At 43.0% G+C, this 21,704-nt stretch overlaps 1 protein-coding gene across 1 annotated transcript in view; it reads left to right on the forward strand.

Annotated features, from left to right (window-relative positions):
* Positions 1-1,927: 1,927 nt before the first annotated feature.
* PEX19 (peroxisomal biogenesis factor 19) overlaps positions 1,928-21,704 on the forward strand; it is a 73,546-nt gene continuing 53,769 nt past the window's right edge. The window contains exons 1-2 of the mRNA XM_078670128.1: positions 1,928-2,131; positions 19,923-20,023. Of these exons, the coding sequence (XP_078526254.1) occupies positions 2,083-2,131; positions 19,923-20,023 (150 nt within the window). The 5' untranslated portion in view covers positions 1,928-2,082. The remainder of the gene's footprint in view (positions 2,132-19,922; positions 20,024-21,704) is intronic.

A 21,704-nucleotide genomic window follows, 5' to 3' on the forward strand; every position in this document is an offset into this window, starting at 1 on the left:
GTACAGGTTTTTAGCATGCCGTTTGTTTTAAATGACTGAAAATCATTGCTCATCAGCAATTTAAATGAAATATTTTTACTTGAATGTAATCCCTGCCTGCTCCCCCCATTTCATGGTTAACCTTAAAGAACATTTTTCTTTTTTGAACTTTTTACAGAGTGGTTTGGTGCATTTAAAATCCACAACTTCTTGTTTTGTACGGGAAACCAGATATAAACCAAAAGTGACAGGAGGCTCCATGGAAGGCATTACACTTTCAGGCAGTTCTGGATTTTAGTTGGCAATGCTTTTGCAGTCTGGAAGTTGTAGCTTCCTTTCCTCATTATAAGTAAGGGTTTTTTACATTTCCAGCATGCAAAGCTTTGATGGCAAAAATCAGGCTGGCGAACATCAGGCGTGGCTGGTACAGGTAAGAGTGGTGAGGGTGGTGTGGGGGGAAGTTGACATACAACGTGAAGGGGAAAATAAAATAATTAAAATCACTTACCTTGCGCTCGACGCATCTCCAACTCGCACAGGCGGCGAGCACATGGTAAGTGGTTTAATGTATTTATTTATTGTCCCTATCCCTTCGTACGTCGTCTTCTCTCCCTGCCCCGTCTCACCGTTCTTAGCTGTTTGGGCTGTGCCTGTTGAACATAAATGTCACATAAAATGGTGTCACTTGGGCACTACCAAGTCCCTGCCCATATATTTGTGTACACACATTATCTTATATAAACAAATAACAATAGTGTTGGCTTTTTTATAGTGAATAAGGAATCTTTTCAGGGCACTGCTTCTGGTGTAAGCTATATTCATTCTTCCAGGTAGGCAGGCAGTGACTAGCTCCTGACACCTGTTTAGATAAAGGATAAGATCCATATTGGCAGAGGCTGCATCCTCCATGCTAGAGGCCCAGTTAATGCCTGAAGTGGAAATATTGAACCAGAGGTGGTTAATTCACTTGCTGGAAAGATCTGAGTCCATTTTAATCAAAGGCTCAAGTCACTCAAAAATTGCCTTGAGGGTGTAAGTGCTTTTTGGAAAGCACGGCATGTTACAGTTTTTGTTTCAGAGAGCCTTGTATTACCTGCAGGTCACAAGTTACAATCCTTGTCATAATGCTTAGTGAGTTATGACCACGCATCAAGGAAGGAGCTGCATGCAGAGGAGAAAGCATAACATTGGCACCTTTTAAGGTTGTTATTAAAGAGGGTTACTTTGGGTAGTAATAAAGACTTATTAGTAAATGCTGTGTAAATAGTTATTAGTGTCACAACTATTGGACAGATGCTCGTGACTTTCTTAGGATGCATGTAGTTTCTTGCATACAAAGCTCGGAAAGGTCCAAGACCTAGCCCTTGCCTTGCCCCAGCACTTGCCTTGCCTTTAGCCTTGCCCTTGAGAACGCGCACATTCCATCCCCAGTCCACCGATCCTTTTGGTGAGTAGGTGCACTAATTTTTTCCAGTTGAAGCACTGATTTTAGTCAACAGCTGTTGCATTTTGGTACCTGTTTTTCACTTTGCAAATATGGGCTCAAAATTGCCAGCATGCAATAGTGCTCTTAGATGAAGAAAAAATTATATCGTTTCTGAGTCACTCGTGACATGAGGCCCCCAATAAAATAAACTCCCGACAAAACAACTTTAAAATATTATCATTATTACACCTGCAGGCTATTGACTCATACTGCTCTTAGATTAAGAAAAAAAAGATATAATTTCTTAAGCCACTTGTGACGAGCCTTTAAAATAAACCACGTTCAAAACAAATTTCAATATTATGATTATTACACCTGCAGGCTATTGACTTTGTTTCTGAGTTCCGGATCACAAGGGTGACCGTAGCATCTTCTTTCCCATGGACCAGGATTTTTTTCATTTCTTGTTGCTGTAGTCTGCTTTTTATGTCTATGACATCGCCTCTTAGGAAATGTCACAATGTGAGGCGGAGTTAAGGCACGTCACGCCGAGTTTTTTTTTTTGTATTTGGCTGAAGGGTTGTATTTTGTGCCATTGGCTGTCAGCCTGGGCTCGTCATGGCACTGTAGAAGCAGCTCCGTCCCAGCGCCTCACCGGCTTTCCACGGGTAGCAAAGATGGCGGGTGCAGGGGCAGAGGACAAGGAGCTGGAAGACTTGCTTGACAGTAAGATCTCGAAATGGTATGGGGGTGAATGTGGGGTTGGCAGCTGAGCAGTAGCACTCAGGCCCCTGTTAGAAATTATTTAGTTTTAGCCTTTCCAACCTGCAAAGTCATCCCTTGTGAGTGCTGATATAGTCTGCCAATCGGGAATGTCAAAAGTATTACTACACCAGGACTTTACTGGGGCTGGTCCCGCGAATTTTCAGACCTGTCTGTAATATACAACTGACTAAGAAACTGCTTACTCCCTGGACAGATATTCACCTGCTAAACTTTATTGGCAAAAAAACCACTGATTGAATCTTCAACAAACTCTAGAACAATGTCAGCGATGTAGTCCTATTTTACATTTCAGGTTTACTTCGTCTTCCATTCCCTAGGAGTATTTGATTTATTTTTCGAGATGTTTCTTAGTACAATATATTTCTAGTGTTTCTATTGATTCCTGCGAACTGAGTCGCCTCTGGATGGCTGAGTGAGTTGAGGATGTGGGGGTGATCATGGGACACAAAGTTAAGCTAACAGGTGTACCAGTTGTAATTACCATTTAATTGTAAAGTTTGTGAAGCGGGTAAAGACAGAGTGGGTCCCGGGCTCACTGTGCCACTGGATTCAAGCTATATCCTGGCTGATGAGGGGTGAAACCCCGAAACCGGTCCTAGGATTCTTGTTTCCGTTCCAGGGAAGACCTGGCTTGGCAGTTCGGTCTGGACTGTTCCCATGAGGCACAAGGTCAAAACTGATTTGCATATGGCCAGGTCTAAATTGGGGGTGGTGTGGTGAGCAAAAGAATGATGGATTTAACCCAGATCCCTTGACTGGGGTAAATGTTTTGATTTGTTCTGCATTCCGTCCATCAATTGTGTGTCTTTTGAAATGGTGACGACACCAAAGAAAAATTAATTCTATGTTTAAAGGTGTGGGAAAAGAGAAAGAGGGCATGGTGAAAGGGAAATGTGGCAAGGAAGTACATAGGACAGAGTGAAAAGATAGCGGTGAAGAGAAAGGCAATGACGTTTGAGTTATGCAGATGGAAGATTTTAGAAAGGTACATGGAGGAAAAATGGGTGTAAGTGTCTAAGAGGAAAGTGCAGGAAGGAGAAAACAGGAGTGCTGCAGACACTACCTCCAAATAGATTTTAATGCTTGGTTTACCCACTCAGATTTTTTTTTTTTTATTGAAACATTTCTAAACCAAACCTTTGCTGTTACGCATTTATCTGATACGGCTAACAAGAGCTGGAAATAAGTCAAGCAGTTCTGGCTTGTTTTTGGTGTTTGTTCCTTGTGTGATGTTTCAGTATGCAATACTGATGCAGGCTCCCCAATAGGCACTCAAATACTGATAAGGAAACGCGCCATGCGTAGCATAGGATTCTGGTTCATACATTTTAAGACACAGCCTTAATTAAATTGAGCCTCCCTCTTCGCAGGAAATTTAGTTATGCTTCTTTGGCCATCGTTTCTAGATAACCTCCCTCACTCCCCTAACCACTTTTAAAGCACTGCATGGCACCATTATAGGATGGCACTTCACCAATGGATAATGCTAAGAAAGCCTTGAATTGACACTCTATTAGATGCCCATGATAAAAATAACAGGCAGAGAGAAGCAGAGATTCATTCAGCTTCCAGATTATTAATCTTATTAATGAGGAATGAATCACTTGAGTCAACAGACCAGAGTCTCAAAGAAATTGTACAGGATACCCTCAAACACACTTCAAACAGTACGCAGTGTATGTCTTTTCTGCTCTAGTTGTAAGGTGGGTAGTGTCCTCATGGGGTCATAATCCCTTGTGGGTTCCATTCTCTAAGTGATTAACCATCCTCCACCAGTAGGGAGACTGTCTGGGTGATGGCAGTCATGAAAAGGGGTTAAAAATATCTCCTTTCCTGTAATCGCCTTCTATTAATCAGGAGAGAGATATGATTATAAATAGGGCTACCGTTTTTTAATTTTTACAGATACAGACGGAAAACACCGTCTCTCCTGTATTTTTCCACTTTTAAAAATAAATGCAGACAGATCATTTTGGTTCTTTTGAGTGATTCACCATGCTGAGATTAATGACTTTCAGGCTGGTAGCTGTACATAATTACTGCATGGGGAGCTATAAAGCTCAATGCAATGCACTTAAATTGCTGCATATCTCAACATGTATATGTGTTATGATACATTTATTTTAATGTGGGTTTATTATTTTATTATATTTAGGCTGGGTAATGTGCTAAAAAACCAGACGGGCATCAAAGTATGAGTCCACGTTTATCCGTTAAATAAATGCAAAAATATACGAGTGATCACCTCATCTGTTTACAACACACAAAATAAATATGGATAAATACCAATACGATGTTCAAAAAATAAATACCATAAAACCGGGAGCCCTGATTATAAAGAACTGGTGGTGCTTATGTGGATTAGTTACTGGTCCACAGCACCTTCTGGAAGGTCGACATGTTTCGACCAATAACTGCTCATACACGCCAGGTGGCCATCATCAGGACCAGAGTGTGTGTAGGTGGTCTTATTTCCAGAGCACCTAAGAAATAGAAAGGGTGAGTAGATTGTCTTACCCTTCTTCGTCAGTGAGCTTAATAGGTCATAGCTGACGTGGTCATAGGTGCAGATCTTTTGCCTATGACTTTAGAAGGAGGCTGTGGTCCTTCATGTGGCACACAAGAGATTGACGGTCCCCTGTAGATGGCTGTATCTGCTAGCTCTGATGCCGTGCTCCTGTTCCCTGATGTTGAGCTATTGGATATCTGTGTCCTTGTTTTAGTTTTAGTACTCTGTAGAATATCCACCAGTCGGACGCCTCGAATGGTCACAAAATTGGGTACCTGAGACCGCTGAATAAAAGGGGGTCCACATACACAATGAAGCATCCCACACATGTTGTCTCCCTTTGGGTATCTTATAGAAAGCCCTTCTTTGGCCATCTTACATTGTGTCCTTAATGGACACCCATCACTTTCATCCCTTCACTCTTTATGCAGTCTACAGTATAACACGCCCTGTTTGGCACCCTCCACAATGTATTACCCACCTTGTACCCCCTGCTGGATGATATCCATTTGCCTTTGTCACATTAACACGCTAATCTGGATAGACAATACTCCCACCTCAACTTATAGCACTCACAGAATCTTGACTCCCACTTAGAATTGGAACACCACAAAGTTTTCAATATTGCCCCTCCTGAAATCGGCTTGGTAGAACTTAACACTGGGGGATATTTTCTTGCATTAGAGTAAAAGAGGCTAGTACCGAGATGTACAACCTGGATCAAATATTGAATAGTACTGCATTATGTGATCTGATAGCGTTGCTAGTCGCTATTGTAGTGCAATTTAAAGACCAGAATCAAGGGTTACAATTTTTAAACTTCATGGTCACCTCTTGACTCCTGTCAAATCTATATCACAGATTGCAAGTGGGGGCAACAACGCTCCTGCTCTTGACGTGGTGGTTTTGAAAGAGACAAGAAGACCAGCAAGATCTAGAAATATTCTTTTGCAGCTCGGTAAACTGTTGTGAGTTTTTTCATTGTGTTGTAAAATGAATCCCTTGTTTCCCGTTTTTGATGTGTGCTTAGTCGTGTCTATATCGGATAACTGAAGTGGTGTGTTTAAAAAAAAAAAAGTACCATTGGAGAGTTCGGAAGCTCCAGTGACACATAATCAACTCCGTGGACTTTGCACTCAATACTTTGAACCTGCAGTGTGCTTGTACTGGCATTTGGTTAAGTGTTCCTTTGTAGTTAGCCTCTCTCTCTCGTAAGGTGAAGCATTGCATCAGTGTATGCAGAAGTGTTGAGACTTTGAGAGATGTAACACGCAATACATACGTAATACAGAACTAATTTAGCAACGTGAATACTGGTGGAACACCTGTCCTGTCTAGGAGTCTTAATCAGTAAACCTTTTGAATACTATAAGTTTACCCACACCCAGTGAAGTTTTTTTCTCATAACGCTTATTCATTCTAGTTAAAATACGAATTAGCCAATATATAACCAATACATACTCATTTTTATGAGCAGTGGTTGGATACCTTAGGAATAAGGAACTCCTTTGGCGATGGAGCGTTGACAAGATTCTTGTTAAATACATGTATTCAAAGACAAATTAAAGTTTAATTTTGAGAAACCAATATGAACTACTTATCTTCTAAAAATCATACAAGGTGTATTTCTCTTTCCATAGATATGTCCATTTACTCACAACCTGTGATAATTTTCAACATCCAATGGGCGATCACATATTAATACAGATGAGATTTTATCTTTTTCTTCTGTTATAGGTTAAGTGTAGATAGGTAAAGAAGTGTTGGGCTAAGAAACAATGTTGTTATTGTGGTTCAAATATAGAAATCCTTGTTTATTTCATGTTTTACTGTAAAGGCATGGAAATGTTACGTAGCAGATATCCGTGGCCATGCCTTCCTGATTTTATAATTTTTGAAATGAATACATTAATATGCTTGTAGCTATATTGTTGTGTTACTTAATGATTTTTTTAAAAATGTTTATGATTAAATAATGCATTATTATAATACCAATAGGAATGTAGATTTTCCTCTCAGAATGGTGTATTTCGACCGAAACCCTTGGACTTGTTAGCTATGGTGTCAACATGAGCATGTCCAACCTTCCAGACTTCAAACAACAAATTCTTCTGCACTGCGGCGGAGGGAGTTGATAAACTTCAATTGTGTAGCGACTGGAACTTCGGGTAAAGTAGTACATGCCAGGGGTCTCCACTACTGCCCATAGAAACTTGCATCACAGAGAGTGGCACAAAAGACTTCCCGTCTTATGAGGTTTTACTTGTTGAAGTTACCCTACAAGGGATTGGAAAACAAACATCAACATTCTGAAAACAAAACCAACCTTCCACATTAGCCAATCCAAAGTTTTCCTTTAGGTAGCCTCTAGGGCGCTTCAATATTCTCATAAATGGTGGAAGAGAGCTGCAGGTGGTATCGTGTCTCAGAAACAATGGCTCCTATTCCCTCCAAAGACTCATGACTCAGAATAGCGCCAAGACGCCTCGGCAGTAGTGCGCTCTATAAATACTTTCGGTCAGTCAGTTATGATTGTCTGCTTTCATTAACAAGTTGAAGGTGGTGTGCAGCACTTAGTCAGGTACTGGAGAAAGAGTAATTTCAGAGGCTTGGGTCCTCTGTGTAGTTTAGTTGGACCATGCTTACGGTTTCTTCTCAACTTAATGTAGACCATCTGTTTGGCTGTAGCTCAGGGTCCTGGGCAACATGACACCCTTTGCCTTCCTGGTTCTTTGGATCTAGCTACAGCAGCAATGTTCTTTGCTCCAATGACTTTGAATGTGGATATGCTGAGCATACATTACCCCTAATAAATCCAGGATTCCCTTCCAGCTTTCTTAGCGGCCGGCAATTTGTACGGAATTTCTTTGAATCTGCAAGTTCTCATTCTAGTAGTACCTTGTGTCTATGCATGTTTTGGTTCTCTCTCCTGTATGTCATGGCGTTCAAGCTATTCTGGCAATTTCACCCTCCATCTGCATTGTAGTTTTTTTCTCCTACATGGGCAAGATCCCAGTGAAGTAACCAAATTATTGTGAAGTTGAGAGAGTGGGACTTCAGAGCGGTAGTTTGAATCTTTACATCCTACTATCCCATGGTCTAGACACTGTTCCAAGTTATAGGTTTTTCTAAACATTGTGCATCCTACTATAAGATTCATTTAGAATGGCTTTTCCCATGTGTGGGGTGATTTCTTTAAGTAGTCCTCTAATCATATGGCATGATTTCAGCCTTATTTGACCAAATTCTAACTTGAGAGTTCAATGGGTGTCCATTTAAGAATGTTAGTAACCTTGTGGTGGGGACATGGGAGTTGGTAAAGTGCTGGGTACCCACTGCTGCGACGTATGCCTTTGCATAACTTCCGATTTAATTCCTTTCCCCTCCAGTGGATCCTTCACATTTTCCACCATTTATTTAAGTCATCAAAATTGAGAGTTCACAATTTTCCCCAAAATTGTCTTATGGTTTTTCGTTTGAGCATCGAATACTTATAAAAAAAATCAACATGATTGTATTTTGTCAAAATTAAAATGACTGATCTGTATAATGGTATAATATTTACTCTTTAATGCTCGTTTAAGCCTAAATGAATGATTATCATATAGGAAAAAGAATTCAAAGGCAAATTCCAAAATTGCTAACAGCGCAGCCGCCTAAGGATTTTCTTTAAGCTGCGAGGTTTCAGTTAGCTAGATTTAAGTCTGATTAACTTTCTTTTTGCATCATGCAATTTTTTTCAGTTCTTCCCTCGTTTTAGGTCTACAAAAAAGTAACTTTCCAAAAGTCTAGATAAGATGTCATCAATCAATGTTACCTTCATTGCTGAACTAACGAGCAGAGTTTTTGTTGCTTTGAACTTTATTATGCATATCATTTTTCGAATGCTATGACTATTTTATTTGTTGTTGAAATGAGGTTCAGCCAAGTTAACCCTAAACCAAGATTACCTCTTTGGTACAACGAGCCTTTAAAAAATGCTTTATACACATGCAATTTCTTATGGATCTCGGGAGAAACTGAGTGTGCGCTGTCCGTCGGTTACACACTGAGATTGCACTGTTGGCACTCAGCTGGCTGTATTATTTTGCACTATAAAGAACATAGGTCCTAGTAGTGAGAGAAATTAGCTTAACACGATGGTTTTATAGACTAGAGTCAGTACTATAAGTTTAATCCTTATACCCAGCCGGGCATAGGATATTTATTATACATTTGGTAGGGCAATCAGAACCACAGTGTACATACAAACAAGTGATAGGGCACACTCCTGTACCTATCATCCAAAAGGAAAACAGAAAAGGTAGGGAAGGTAGTGAGAGTTGAGAAAGGAATAACAGGCAAAAGCAAAGGAGCCAATTTTGTTGCTTACACGCAGTTATATATCCTAGCAAGCTCACAATTACAGTTACTACAATTGGATGAACACAATGGTTACTTATGTAGAACTGTATTTTAAAGTCGACGTTTCGATCCCCTGGCTCCTAATAAACCCGGGATCATCATCAGGACTAATCGTATTAATTTCCTGGTTTTTGGTTCCAACCTGTTGAATCAAGTGGAAAAAAAGGGAACAGAGAAACAATCATGAGGACATTTTCCTGGAGCAAAAAAATTAAGGTAGGCAGCACGTATATATGGCGAGTGCACCCATACATGTGCAGACAGTCATGCTTATTTCAGATTGGCGAACATTTCCGGTGTCGTGTACAACCGAGCAAGGGCATCGGTTGAGGAAGATCGCCAAGTGAGGAAACTAAAACAGTGTGGAATGTGGTCATCAATGCGGCATAGTGAAGAGACTGGTCTATAGTTTGTGATTGTATATTAAAAGGGGGAAACCTAAGTAGGGAGTCAATTGCCGATACAGTGCGTGATATTCGAAGGTAGCTTGTGATTTCATGCTGAAATCAAGGGTGGTTAAAACTGTACATTGCGTCGGCGTCATGACGACTGAAGTGAAGCGCTATCCAGGCACGTGAGAGTGCGGAACATTGCGTCCGGTGATGGCGACATACATACAATTATCGGCTTGTAATTACTGACCCGAATAGGGGGGGACTGCTGGCGGAGGTTGCCACGCGGTATGGTGGTCGTTGGGTGGTGGGATTACCACTGCGAAGAAGGGGTTGCGTCGGGTCAAGTGAAATGACCTATTGGGAAAAAGATCTCTGTGATTAAGCCTGCCGCAAAAGGTTTGGTGGGCATGTCGGAGCGGATAATATTGGTGGGCATACCTGAGGGCTTGAAATGCAAGAACAGTCGTACTTGTTCATTTCTAGCATCGGAAGATCCGAAAATTAAAAAGGTCCGCGATGGGGTTCCTGTGTTAAAAGGAGCCACGATCGGTGTCAGTTTTCGTGCTCATGTACCAAATGGGTATGCGTCCCTCAGTGGGGAAGAGCCCTGGGGAGGAAAGGGTTGAAAATTAAGTCAAGAGTTATGGCCACCAAATAAGTAGGGTGTCAGAGTAGAGTCCGTGAAAGGATCACGGGTGAGGCTCACCTGATAGTGTAGTACCGCGGTGCAGGGGAAGGCGACGACGCAATGGTCTCTCCTTCGGTATCCAACGCCTGATAGCGAATGGATAGGATAAGGCATGAGCATGTAAATAGGTTTCATAGAAACTGAGGGGCGGACTAAGGGTACTGAGCAAAATGGTGGCCATTTCGGCCATAGGGAAAAAGTCCCGCCATCTTAGAGGGGTGAGGAGAGGTTAAGTAAAACATAGCCGTGACGGTCGTGCTCGTGAACAGTGAATCATGTGTCCCCCTAATGTTCCACCAATGTGTCTTTGATCTCCACATTCGCACAATTTTAAATTAATTGCATTTGTACATTCTGGCATTTCAATTTTAATCGCAATTACATTATGTTCAACTACAGTTGTGCACCCAACAATGGAGCTAGCAGTTGGTGCTTCTTATACCGTGGTCATGTATATCTGATACTCCGAGTATTCATTGTCAATTGGACAGTGGTTCTGTCTAGAACCCAGAGCGTGGTAACATCTTGTAAGGAAATAAGTCTTTGTATTTGCATCTTTGAAGAGGGAAGTAATCAATGGAAGGTTCGTTTTGCGCCTGGTTTAGAGCAGTGTAGTCCAATCCTCCGCTCTGTTGAGGCCATTATTCCTTGAGTCAAACAAAATAATGCACTTGAGTTCCTCCCTGTTCAACAAGGTTGACATGTTGCCACCCCTTTGCGACAATTTCAATGCTTTCAACACTGTCCATCTAATGTCATCCTCATTATGATTGGCATCGGTGAAGTGGTCAACCAACGGGGCATTAGGAGTTCTGCATCTGATGCGGCTTCTGTGTTGACTGATGCGAGTTTTGACTTTCTGTGTTGTTTGCCCGATGTAGACTTTATTGCATGGACAATGAATTAAATAAATAACGTTGCACGTGTTACAATTGGAAAAAGTATTGCAATTAAATGAGGTGTTATTAAATGTCACAGATTTACCCTCAATTGTAAACTCACATACAATGCTGCCACCACATTTGAAGTGCCCAACAATGGGGGACAGACCCCACACAGATTCAAGAGTAACAAATTGGTTCACGTTGGGCAAGGCTGCTCTTACCAAGTGGTCCTTAAGGTTTTTGCTTTTTTTGAAAGCAAATAATGGCTTGTCAATGTTAAGGACACCGGCATTAATGATGGGCCAATGGTGCAGTATCATTTTTCGCAAGTTGTTTTAGAGAGGAGAGAATGTAGTTACACATGGTATCCTCTCTAGTTCTTTTTTCATTTTTGGGACTAGCAGTGTTTCTCGCGGGCAGTACCATGCCCGTTTTAATGCATTCTTCACGATTCTTCGAGGGTAGCCACGGTCTTTCAGCTTAGATGACAGAATGGAGCCTTCCCTAAAGTAGTCTTCCTTACAAGAACAATTTCTCCTAATTCTAAGGAATTGAGAGTATGGGAGGGAGTCACGAAGGGCCCTTGGGTGATTGCTAGTATATGCCAGGAGCGTGTTCCTCTCAGTTGGCTTTCTGAAAAGGCGTGTGAGGAGCTCCCCGTCCTGGTAGAATATGGTCAGGTCCAGGAAATCAATTGAGGCTTTATCAAAACTGATTGTAAAGCTCAGGCCGGAACAATTGTTATTCATCCAGTGGAGAAATTGGCGCAGTACATTGACGTCAAGTCTCCATATAATGAAGACGTCATAAATGTATCTGCGCCAAAATTGTATCCCTGGGAAGAATGGGTTGGAAGGTGTCTGAATCACATTCGTTTCAATTTCGTCCATGAAGAGTATGGCCAGATTTGGGGCAAAAATTGCGCCCATAGAGGTCCCCTTTATCTGCTGATAAAAGAGGTTATTAAATGTAAAAAAGTTACGGGTCAAGCAGATCTCAAGGAGCTGTAAGATGAAAGTGCTGGGTACAGCATGGGGACGTGGCCGGGATTCTAAGGTTTTTTGTATCACTAGTAAGGCTGATGTCTAGGGGATATTTGTGTATAAGGACTCCACGTCCATTGTACACAGGGTGTCGGCAGCAGGGTCAAAAGGATGATGCTCTATTAGGTTGATCATCGCCATTGAATCTCTAACATAACAGCTGGTCGTGGGGACAGAATCCTTAGGAAGGAACTCCAGTGCATTATTTTGTTTGACTCAATGCATAATGGCCTCAACAGAGCGGAGGATTGGACTACACTGCTCTAAACCAGGCGCAACAACGAACCTTCCATTGATTACTTCCCTCTTCAAAGATGCAAATACAAAGACTTATTTCCTTACAAGATGTTACCAAGCTCTGGGTTCTAGACAGAACCACTGTCCAATTGACAATGAATACTCTGAGTATCAGATATACATGACCACGGTATAAGAAGCACCCTCTGCTAGCTCCATTGTTGGGTGCACAACTGTAGTTGAACATAATGTAATTGTGATGGAAATTGAAATGCCAGAATGTACAAATGCAATTAATTTAAAATTGTGCGAATGTGGAGATCAAAGACACATTGGTGGCACATTAGGGGACACATGATTCACTGTTCACGAGCATGACCGTCACGGCTATGTTTTACTTAACCTCTCCTCACCACTCTAAGATGGCGGGACTTTTTCCCTATGGCCGAAATGGCCGCCATTTTGCTCAGTACCCGAAGTCCGCCCCTCGGTTTCTATGAAACCTATTTACATGCGCATGCCTTATCCTATCCATTCGCTATCAGGCGTTGGATACCGAAGGAGAGACCATTGCGTCGTCGCCTTCCCCTGCATCGCGGTACTACACTATCAGGTGAGCCTCACCCGTGATCCTTTCACGGACTCTACTCTGACACCCTACTTATTTGGTGGCCATAACTCTTGTCTTAATTTTCAACCCTTTCCTCCCCAGGGCTCTTCCCCATTGAGGGACGCATGCCCATGTGGTACATGAGCACGAAAACTGACACCGATCGTGGCTCCTTTTAACACAGGAACCCCATCGCGGACCTTTTTAATTTTCGTATCTTCTGATGCTAGAAATGAACAAGTACGACTGTTCTTGAATTTCAAGCCCTCAGGTATGCCCACCAATATTGCCCGCTCCGACATGCCCACCAAACCTTTTGCCTCAGGCTTAATCACCAAGATGTTTTTCCCGATAGGTAATTTCACTTGACCCGACGCAACCCCTTCTTCGCAGTGGTAATCCCACCACCCAACGACCACCATACCACGTGGCAACCTCCGCCAGCAGTCCCCCCCCCTATTCGGGTCAGTAATTACGAGCCGATAATTGTATGTATGTCGCCATCACCGGACGCAATGTTCCTCACTCTCACGTGCCTGGATAGCGCTTCACTTCACATCGTCATGACGCCGACGCAATGTACAGTTTTAACCACCCTTGATTTCACCGTGAAATCGCAAGCTACCTTCGAATATCACGCACTGTATCGGCAATTGACTCCCTACTTAGGTTTCCCCCTTTTAATATACAGTCACAAACTATAGACCAGTCTCTTCACTACGCCGCATTGATGACCACATTTCCACACTGTTTTAGTTTCCTCACTTGGCGATCTTCCTCAACCGATGCCCTTGCTCGGTTGTACACGACACCGGAAATCTTCGCCAATCTGAAATAAGCATGACTGTCTGCACATGGATGGGTGCACTCGCCATATATACGTGCTGCCTACCGTAATTGTTTTGCTCCAGGAAAATGTCCTCATGATTGTTTCTCTGTTCTCTTTTTTTTCCACTTGATTCAACAGGTTGGAACCAAAAACCAGGCAATTAATACGATTAGTCCTGATGATGATCCCGGGTTTATTAGGAGCCAGGGGATCGAAACGTCGACTTTAAAATAAGTTCTACATAAGTAACCATTGTGTTCATCCAATTGTAGTAACTGTAATTGTGAGCTTGCTAGGATATATAACTGCGTGCAAGCAACAAAATTGGCTTGCTTTTGCCTGTTATTCCTTTCTCAACTCTCACTACCTTCCCTATCTTTTCTGTTTTCCTTTTGGAAGATGGGTACAGGATTGTGCCCTATCACTTGTTTGTATATACACTGTGGTTCTGATTGCCATACCAAATGTATAATAAATATCCTATGCCCGGCTGGGTATATGGATTAAACTTATAGTACGGATTCTAGTCTATAAAACCATCGTGTTAAGCTAATTTCTCTCACTACTAGGACCTATGTTCTTTATAGTACGTGACTACCCATGGTCCTAGTGTATCCATCGGGTCCCCTTGTTTGTAAGAAGTAAAATGTATTATTTTGCAGCGCCTAGAAAAGCTCAGATCAAGCTTAAAACGGAGGGAATAATATTGAATTCGTTCCCTGTTTGGTGGCTGTTCTCTGCGCACACAGGCTGCAGCACACCCAGTCCTTCCTGCTGCCCCTGCCCCTACCCCTACCAGCTGTGACAGTGTTTCTCTCAGTTAGTCCCCCGGCCACGGCACCTCCCGGCCCCCCCCCCCAGCAGCAGTAAGGCCCCGTGCTAGGAGCGCTCCGGTCACCGCGGCTCGTGCGTCAAGTGCAGCAGTCATGAGATGCGATCAGAGCCCAGTCCCGTGACGTCACACAGGCAGGAAGGCTTGTGGAGACCCCCGAGGATAGGCCGTACAAACTGAAGGGGGTTTGTGCACGTGTGCATGGTCTGACCAACTCCCATGTGTATGTGGCACTGTCCAGCAGCAGAAAGAGGGGCGGGTGACTGTGACACAGACCGCACAGAGATAGAGAGGCATGTATGTGCTTCCGTCAGTGAGCAGAGCAAAACACGCTGTGTATGTGGCATCGCTGGGGAGCAGAAAATGGCATGTATATGTGCCCACTGCATCCAAAAAGAAAAAGGGGCATGCGTATGTACCACTTTCTGTGAATAGAAGATGGCACCTATATGACTCACAGTTTAGCACTAGGAAGTGTGGCCTGTGAAGGACCCACTGGCTGCGAACAGAGAGGCAAGTGAAAGTGTTCACCGCCTAGCATCAGTTAGAGGGCATGTATATGTGCCCCTGCATGCCAACGGAAAGATGGCACGAATATGTGCCAACAGTCTAACATGAGGAAGAGGGGCATGGTCATGACACGCTGCGCCCTGTCTGGCATCGGATAAAATTTGCTTGAAAATGCACCATTTGCTCGCTCGCTACACTTCTTTACCGTGTCGCAAAATGATGCATGTCTAGAAGTGTGTCACCAACATGAAAAGTTTGGAAAGCTGTGGTCTAGATATATGATAAGCCGCACTGCTCAGCCGCTAAGTTGCGGTATCACTGGGTGCATCACCTTGGTGAAGCACAGATTGAAAGGAAGGACTTTAAAGTGGAACCATTGGCCATCCCACCTGGATTGGAGGAATTTGTGGTCCGGGGAAAAAATGGGAATAGAGAATGCGTCCTTCAGGTCAAGGCAGACCATCCAGTCCCAGTCCTCAAGGAGATCTCTGAAGAGAATGCCCTTCATTTTGAAGTGACGTTAAAGAGTCCAGGAAACAAAATCCTTCAAATAGATGACCAGAGGAGAGCCTTTCCCTTCTTTGGGGACCATGAAGATGTTGCTTCAAAACCCAGAGGGATCAGGTGACAGTGACTAATTACCCCTTTCTGAAGTAATTGGACTAATTTGTTTCGAATAAACAACTGATCTTGAAGGGGGAAAAAGGAGAGTTCACTGGAAGAAGGATTGGTTAGGTGTCCTGAACAACTCTATTTTGAACCTGAAGATGGTTTCCAGAACCCACGAGTGATGGATTGCCAGTTGAGAAGGAAGCTCAGTGTCTGGCCCCCCAGTTGAACAGATGAGGGTGACATTAGGCTTACCTGAAGCTTCTCTGGTGGTATAAAAGGAGGAGCGTGCCTCAACGCTTTAGAAGCTTTTCTCGCCTTGGTGAGCTCTGGAAGGGCCTGAAGAGTATGAACGGCTGGTGATCGCCCTCTGTATCGCCCGACCTTCCCGGAAAGGTGTTTGGTACGGAACACTTTCTGCAGTGAAGACCGCGCTTTGTCTAAAGCAGTAAAGTATACAAATTTACAGATGTTTCACACAAATTTGTGTCCAAAGAGGAGACCATTGGCTTTTGGGCCCAGTTCAGTGTTGGCTAGCTCCACACATTTCCAGTCTTGTCCAGCTTGTGCACATATTAGATAAGGCTTGTGTAACATCAAAATGTACAATATTACATTCAGGCTGCTATAACGAACTATGGACATTCAACCTAAAGTATTTGGTACATGCTAAACTGTGTTCTTTGTAAATTTGATACCTAATTGAAACTGTCCCTAATTTAAATGTTTGAGGGGAAAAGTGCATAAAAGGGACACACAAACGTTTTATATTTTAATTGTATATGTACAAAGATTGTACAGTATACCTTTAGCTTACAAATTGGGCCAGAGCACCAAATAAGTATTACAGAAGCTCTATTGTTATCGGATAGCTGAACCCACATTTAAACACTCTGGAACTCATAGCAAGATCCTTTGCCACCGGGTGTTTGACAACGGACATAATTGGCATTTTGTTGATGAAGGGAATGGATATGGTATTAGTGCTGAGATACATTGTGACCTGGTGGGTTGACTAGTCGACATCCAGGCCAAATAAAGACATCAATATGCATTTATTCTCAGCCAATTTCATCATATGAAATTGTGCTTCTAAACCTTATACAGTGCTCTATTGTTTGGGTGTGGCTTGCACAATATTTCCAAATTTTGAGGCTGGCAAGGATTGCTGCACAGCAGATTTTAGTTGCATCTAGCGACTTTTGGGAACAGATACAAATGGGCATAGCTCCCGTAAAACGGTAGTGCACTTGAACCTGCACACATTTTCGATTCAGTTCATTAGAGTTTGTTCTGGGTAACAGGATCTTGAGACCCAAGTTCAGTGTTACTAATGAGGTTTCGCTTTAGGAGAGTGATATACAGTACTGTCATATGGTTGTAGATCAGACTATCCAAGCCGAAAATACCAATTTACAATAATTTCAACTGCAGAATATCAACTACCCACTGTATCATCAAGGTATGTATATATTGATAACTGGATTGTAGGAAAGTGCTCCTTTTGACATGGTCACCCTCACATTTTGCCTGGTATGTGATGGAAGGGCACTGGGTCCCTGCTAACCAGGTCCCCAGTGAGAGATATTTCCACAAAACTGTGCAATTGTACACCAATTGGCAATATCTTTGGCACTTCCTATAGTCCCTAGTAAGTGGTACCTATGATAACTTGGACAAGGAGGCTAAAGAGGGTCCTTAAGTGCTGCAGCAGGAATTGTGCCACCCTAAAGGACCCCTCACTAAACACCTACAGACTCCACCATAGGTTGCGTGTTTTGGTTCAGACAAAAGTGAAAACATGACATGGTGCACAGTCCTGAGTGCCAGGCCCACAGACACTGCATGGAGTATAGGTAAATCACCCCTACTGCAGGCCTTACAGCCCTAAGGCTGGGTGCACTATACTACATGTCAGGGCATAACTGCATGAGCAGATATGCCACAGTGCTGGTCAGCGCTACTGCAGTCAGTACAAGTGAACAGGGAAGACATTTTGAGTACATGTGCTGGACACTTGTGAAAAGAGCTCCCCAGCGACACAATGGCTTCACTAAAAATAGAGATATTTGGTATCAAACATCTCGTATCAATGAACCCACACTGATGCCAGTGTTTGATTTATTAATACATGCACACAGAGGGTGCCATTAAAGGGGGCCCCTGAAAACCTACCACCCTCTGGTGAGTTGACTGACTGGTTCTTTCCAGCCTGCTGCCAGAAACTAGTTTCTGACCACCAAGGGTTAGGACATTTGCTCTCTGGAGAGCAGAAACAGAGCCTGCTCGCTCGGAAAGAGGGTATTCATACCCCCTACCACAGTATGACCTGCTGATTAGCATTCCAAGGCAGGGGAGCTTCAAAGAATCCACCACCTTTAAAATGCGAATCTGGCTCCCCTCACAGGAAAAGAAGCGTACTCCCTTTGGCTCCTGGACAGGTGAGAAATTTAGTCAGGAATACGAGCCCACCCTCGGGCTAGTACCACCCTTAAGGTGGGACTACCTGAAGTGGACACGACTTTTCTGAGTTAGCCATCTTGAAGATGGCAAATGTAGGAATTCTGGGACAGGGTTATTCCCGTTCCCATAGGAAGTTATCATATAGGGGGCGTAGCGACCCCAAGCGTAGGTACCCATTGGTTACTTCCCTACACTCCTCTAACACCCCTATATTCAGTATTTAGGGGAGCCCCTGGCCTCTGAGATACGGACCCTGAAGACTTGAAAGAAGAAGACGGATGTGAAGAGTTGCAAAGAGCAAGAACAGAAAATCCAGCTACTGACTTGGCGCCAACCCTACCAGCCTGCCTGGTGAATTCGACATTTGTATCAAAAGCCAATCTGTCCTGCAGCTTCTGAGTCTCCAAAGCCTGGGAGGCCCATCAGTACTTCACCCTGGAACCACCAACTCCAGAGGGATATTGAACCTGCCCCCCTGCATCCTGCAACCACCAAAGACTGAGCTGTGAGGCCCCTAAGGCCGCAGAAACCCGGTGCGGGGATGCACCACTGCACCCGAGCAGCCAAGCCTGAGCTGAAGTGGTCCAATGTGGTCCCTAGACCCTCAAAGCCCACCTTGGAATTTCCCACTGTGGTCTAATTGACGACGTCTGCAGCCTCTGTTCACAGGCCCCCCCTCCACCACAACTGCTCCGGGTAAGGAAAACTTGACGCCCAAGGACACCTGCACCCATTGCCTCTGGCCTGTGGAGAAGAGGACAAAAGGTGTCCCTACATCCCCAAGCATCCCAGTTCTGAGGCCTGAGCCCCCCATTTTGGTTCATCCCAACTGGCTTCCCAGTCAAAGCCTGAAGCCTTTTTTTTATACAGACCGATCCCCATTGACTTCCATAGGGCACCAAGGCTATTTTGCACCCCTGCACCAGGCCGCCCTAGTAATGCTGGCAGAGTCTGGCTGTTGTTGCCTTGGACTTTGCCCTCCACTCACCTTTAAGTCCAGGAGATTCAGGTAAGCTGTGCTTTACCTGAATGCTGTACTTGTTCTTCCTCCCTTAGGCATTTTTCAAAATCTGCCATATTATCCTACGTGTCGACTTTTTAAATGCAAAAGTATTTCTAATAAAAATCTACTTAACTGAATGTATTGATTCTGGTGCCTAAACATATGTAAATATGTGTTATTTTTATACGTTGGTGTGGCTCTCCTTATTGAGTTGTGTGCATCACTTATGGACTATTGTGTGTATTTGCTGATGTCTAAAACTCCTCTCTGATAAGCCTAAGACTGCTCGACCACACTACCCCCCTAGAAGAGCACCATCGGATTGCTAGGGAAAGCACCCGTCCACTCATAAGGGAAACCCCTGGATTCTTTGCACGATATATATCATTTTGAATATCATATAAAGAGCCAGCTTCTTACATAGATACACTATTCTTAATTTCTTATCACTTTACTTGATGATATATCTGTAAATAGATGCAGAATATATGTATATAACATCAAGGTAATGAGATGGGGAATTAAGAATAGTATATCCACACTTCCCTATATGTACTTGCATTAATAATATAGTGTTAGTCAATTTTCTGGTAGGTTGATATTAAAAAATGGGCATTGTGATAGAACAACCCGTCCTACTGTTTCACAAATGTTTGTCATTCTAATATGACCACCATGTTGTGTAGTTGTTCACTTGTTCATTATCTTTTCAAAGGTGCACTTGATGACTTTGAGAAGACCAAGCCTGCTCCACAGCCTGAAGCTGGAACCTCGATTGATGATGGCCCACAGAATTCTGCTGGGGATGCAGCTAAAGTAAGAGATCATAATATCATAAACGACCTAAAGTTCTGGAATGTATTGTGGTTAAAGCAGATTTTTAAAATAACAGTTGAAGAGCTTTAAGAGTAGATTGAGAGGACACTTGATAGTGGTATAACAAGGGTGCATGTTATATGCTGGGACCCAAACAACTCGGTTGTGGTGTGGAGTAAACTGTGTTTAGTTTAAGGAATTTACAAGTAATAAATGATTTACATCTAGAGGTGTGGACGTTACTAATTCACAGTGATGTCAATCTTTGACTCTTGCATTTTCACAACTGTATGCTCTGAACTACTAGCATGTGATCAGACAAGAGGCCCAGATTTTCATTGGATGATGGCTATCTGGGGGTCTTGCCTTCAGATTATTGATCTGTATTAATATCCAATATTACTATTTGCACACTTGTGATGTTTGGCCTGTGAAACCGTTTCCATTTGTAGCCTAGTTGTCTACCAAAATACATAAACAATGTTGGTGCCTAAGGGGAACTGGTTTGTGTCTCACAATCCTTTCTTCCTTGGTGTGCAGTGTGAGACATAGCTCGGTTGCTGATCTTAGAAGGGCGGGATTTAAATTTCTTCATTGAAGTGCAGGTCATATCTCTGCCTAAACAGACTACTTTATAGATCATTTAGGATATGTGCAGCACCAGGATGCTAGTGTGATATTAGAACTTTACAAATAGATAATTTATTTTATATCATGATACAATTTATTATAACTTGAAACCACTTTTTCTCTCAGAGAATTGAGCAATGTTAAATAAATTCTTACCTAAAAAAGTAAGCGAAGACTGGAAACTGCAGAGGTGGCAGTCAGACTCCATGGCAAGAGAAGGAAATACTATTTAGTGGATTGTGAAGTCGTCTGAAAGGAGTGTGTTTGCTTTGTGGCCAACAGACTGCATCTTCAGTAAGAAGCAATGTAGTCCAAATCGAATATTTACGGCTCTCCTACCAAGAGCTGTCTGTTGTCAAAGCACATATTACCTACAGTATCATACTAGGAGTGGGCTTTGGGTCAGCCCATTCCTTGTGATCAGTTGGCTTTATCTGTTTCATTTGGTTGCTTTTTATTTGATGGCTTTCTTTACTCTTCTAGTTGTCTTTTCCCTGGAGCATATTTTTTTTACCACCCTTTTGATTGAATGATTCGTATCCTACCACGGATTACAGTAGGGAGAAATACTTTATTCTTTTTCTTTCAGCATTCCATGGGAGTGCTTTTTGTTTTCTTGCTCTCTCAACTGTGCTGATTCTCCACACATTGCCACTACACACTTTGTGTTGCTGGACGGTTTCTTCCTCTCTCCTTGTCCCACTCAGCATTTTTACCCTCCCAAAAGCACTCCGTCCCTCCCTACTTTTTGTTTGTTCCTGCTGCCAGGTACTCCACATTGCTCTTCCCCTTACTTCACCCCACCTTTTGCTACTCCAGTACCTTCCTGAACCATTTTAAACTTAGTTTGTTCTCATTTTCGGAGGAACCTATAGTTTGCCTCTGGACTGTTCTTTCTTTACAAAGTCGTTTTGTTCTCCTATATTTATGTTGTTAGTTTAGCAGTCCAAGATAAACACCCGCCATCTTTTAACTGTAAATAAACCCCTTCCATGCTCATGACGAGCTGAGCTCGTCATGAGTTGCGCCGCTCGCATGCTCATGACGAGCT

Source organism: Lissotriton helveticus, chromosome 12, assembly GCF_964261635.1.
Source record: "Lissotriton helveticus chromosome 12, aLisHel1.1, whole genome shotgun sequence".
NCBI lineage: Eukaryota > Metazoa > Chordata > Amphibia > Caudata > Salamandridae > Lissotriton > Lissotriton helveticus.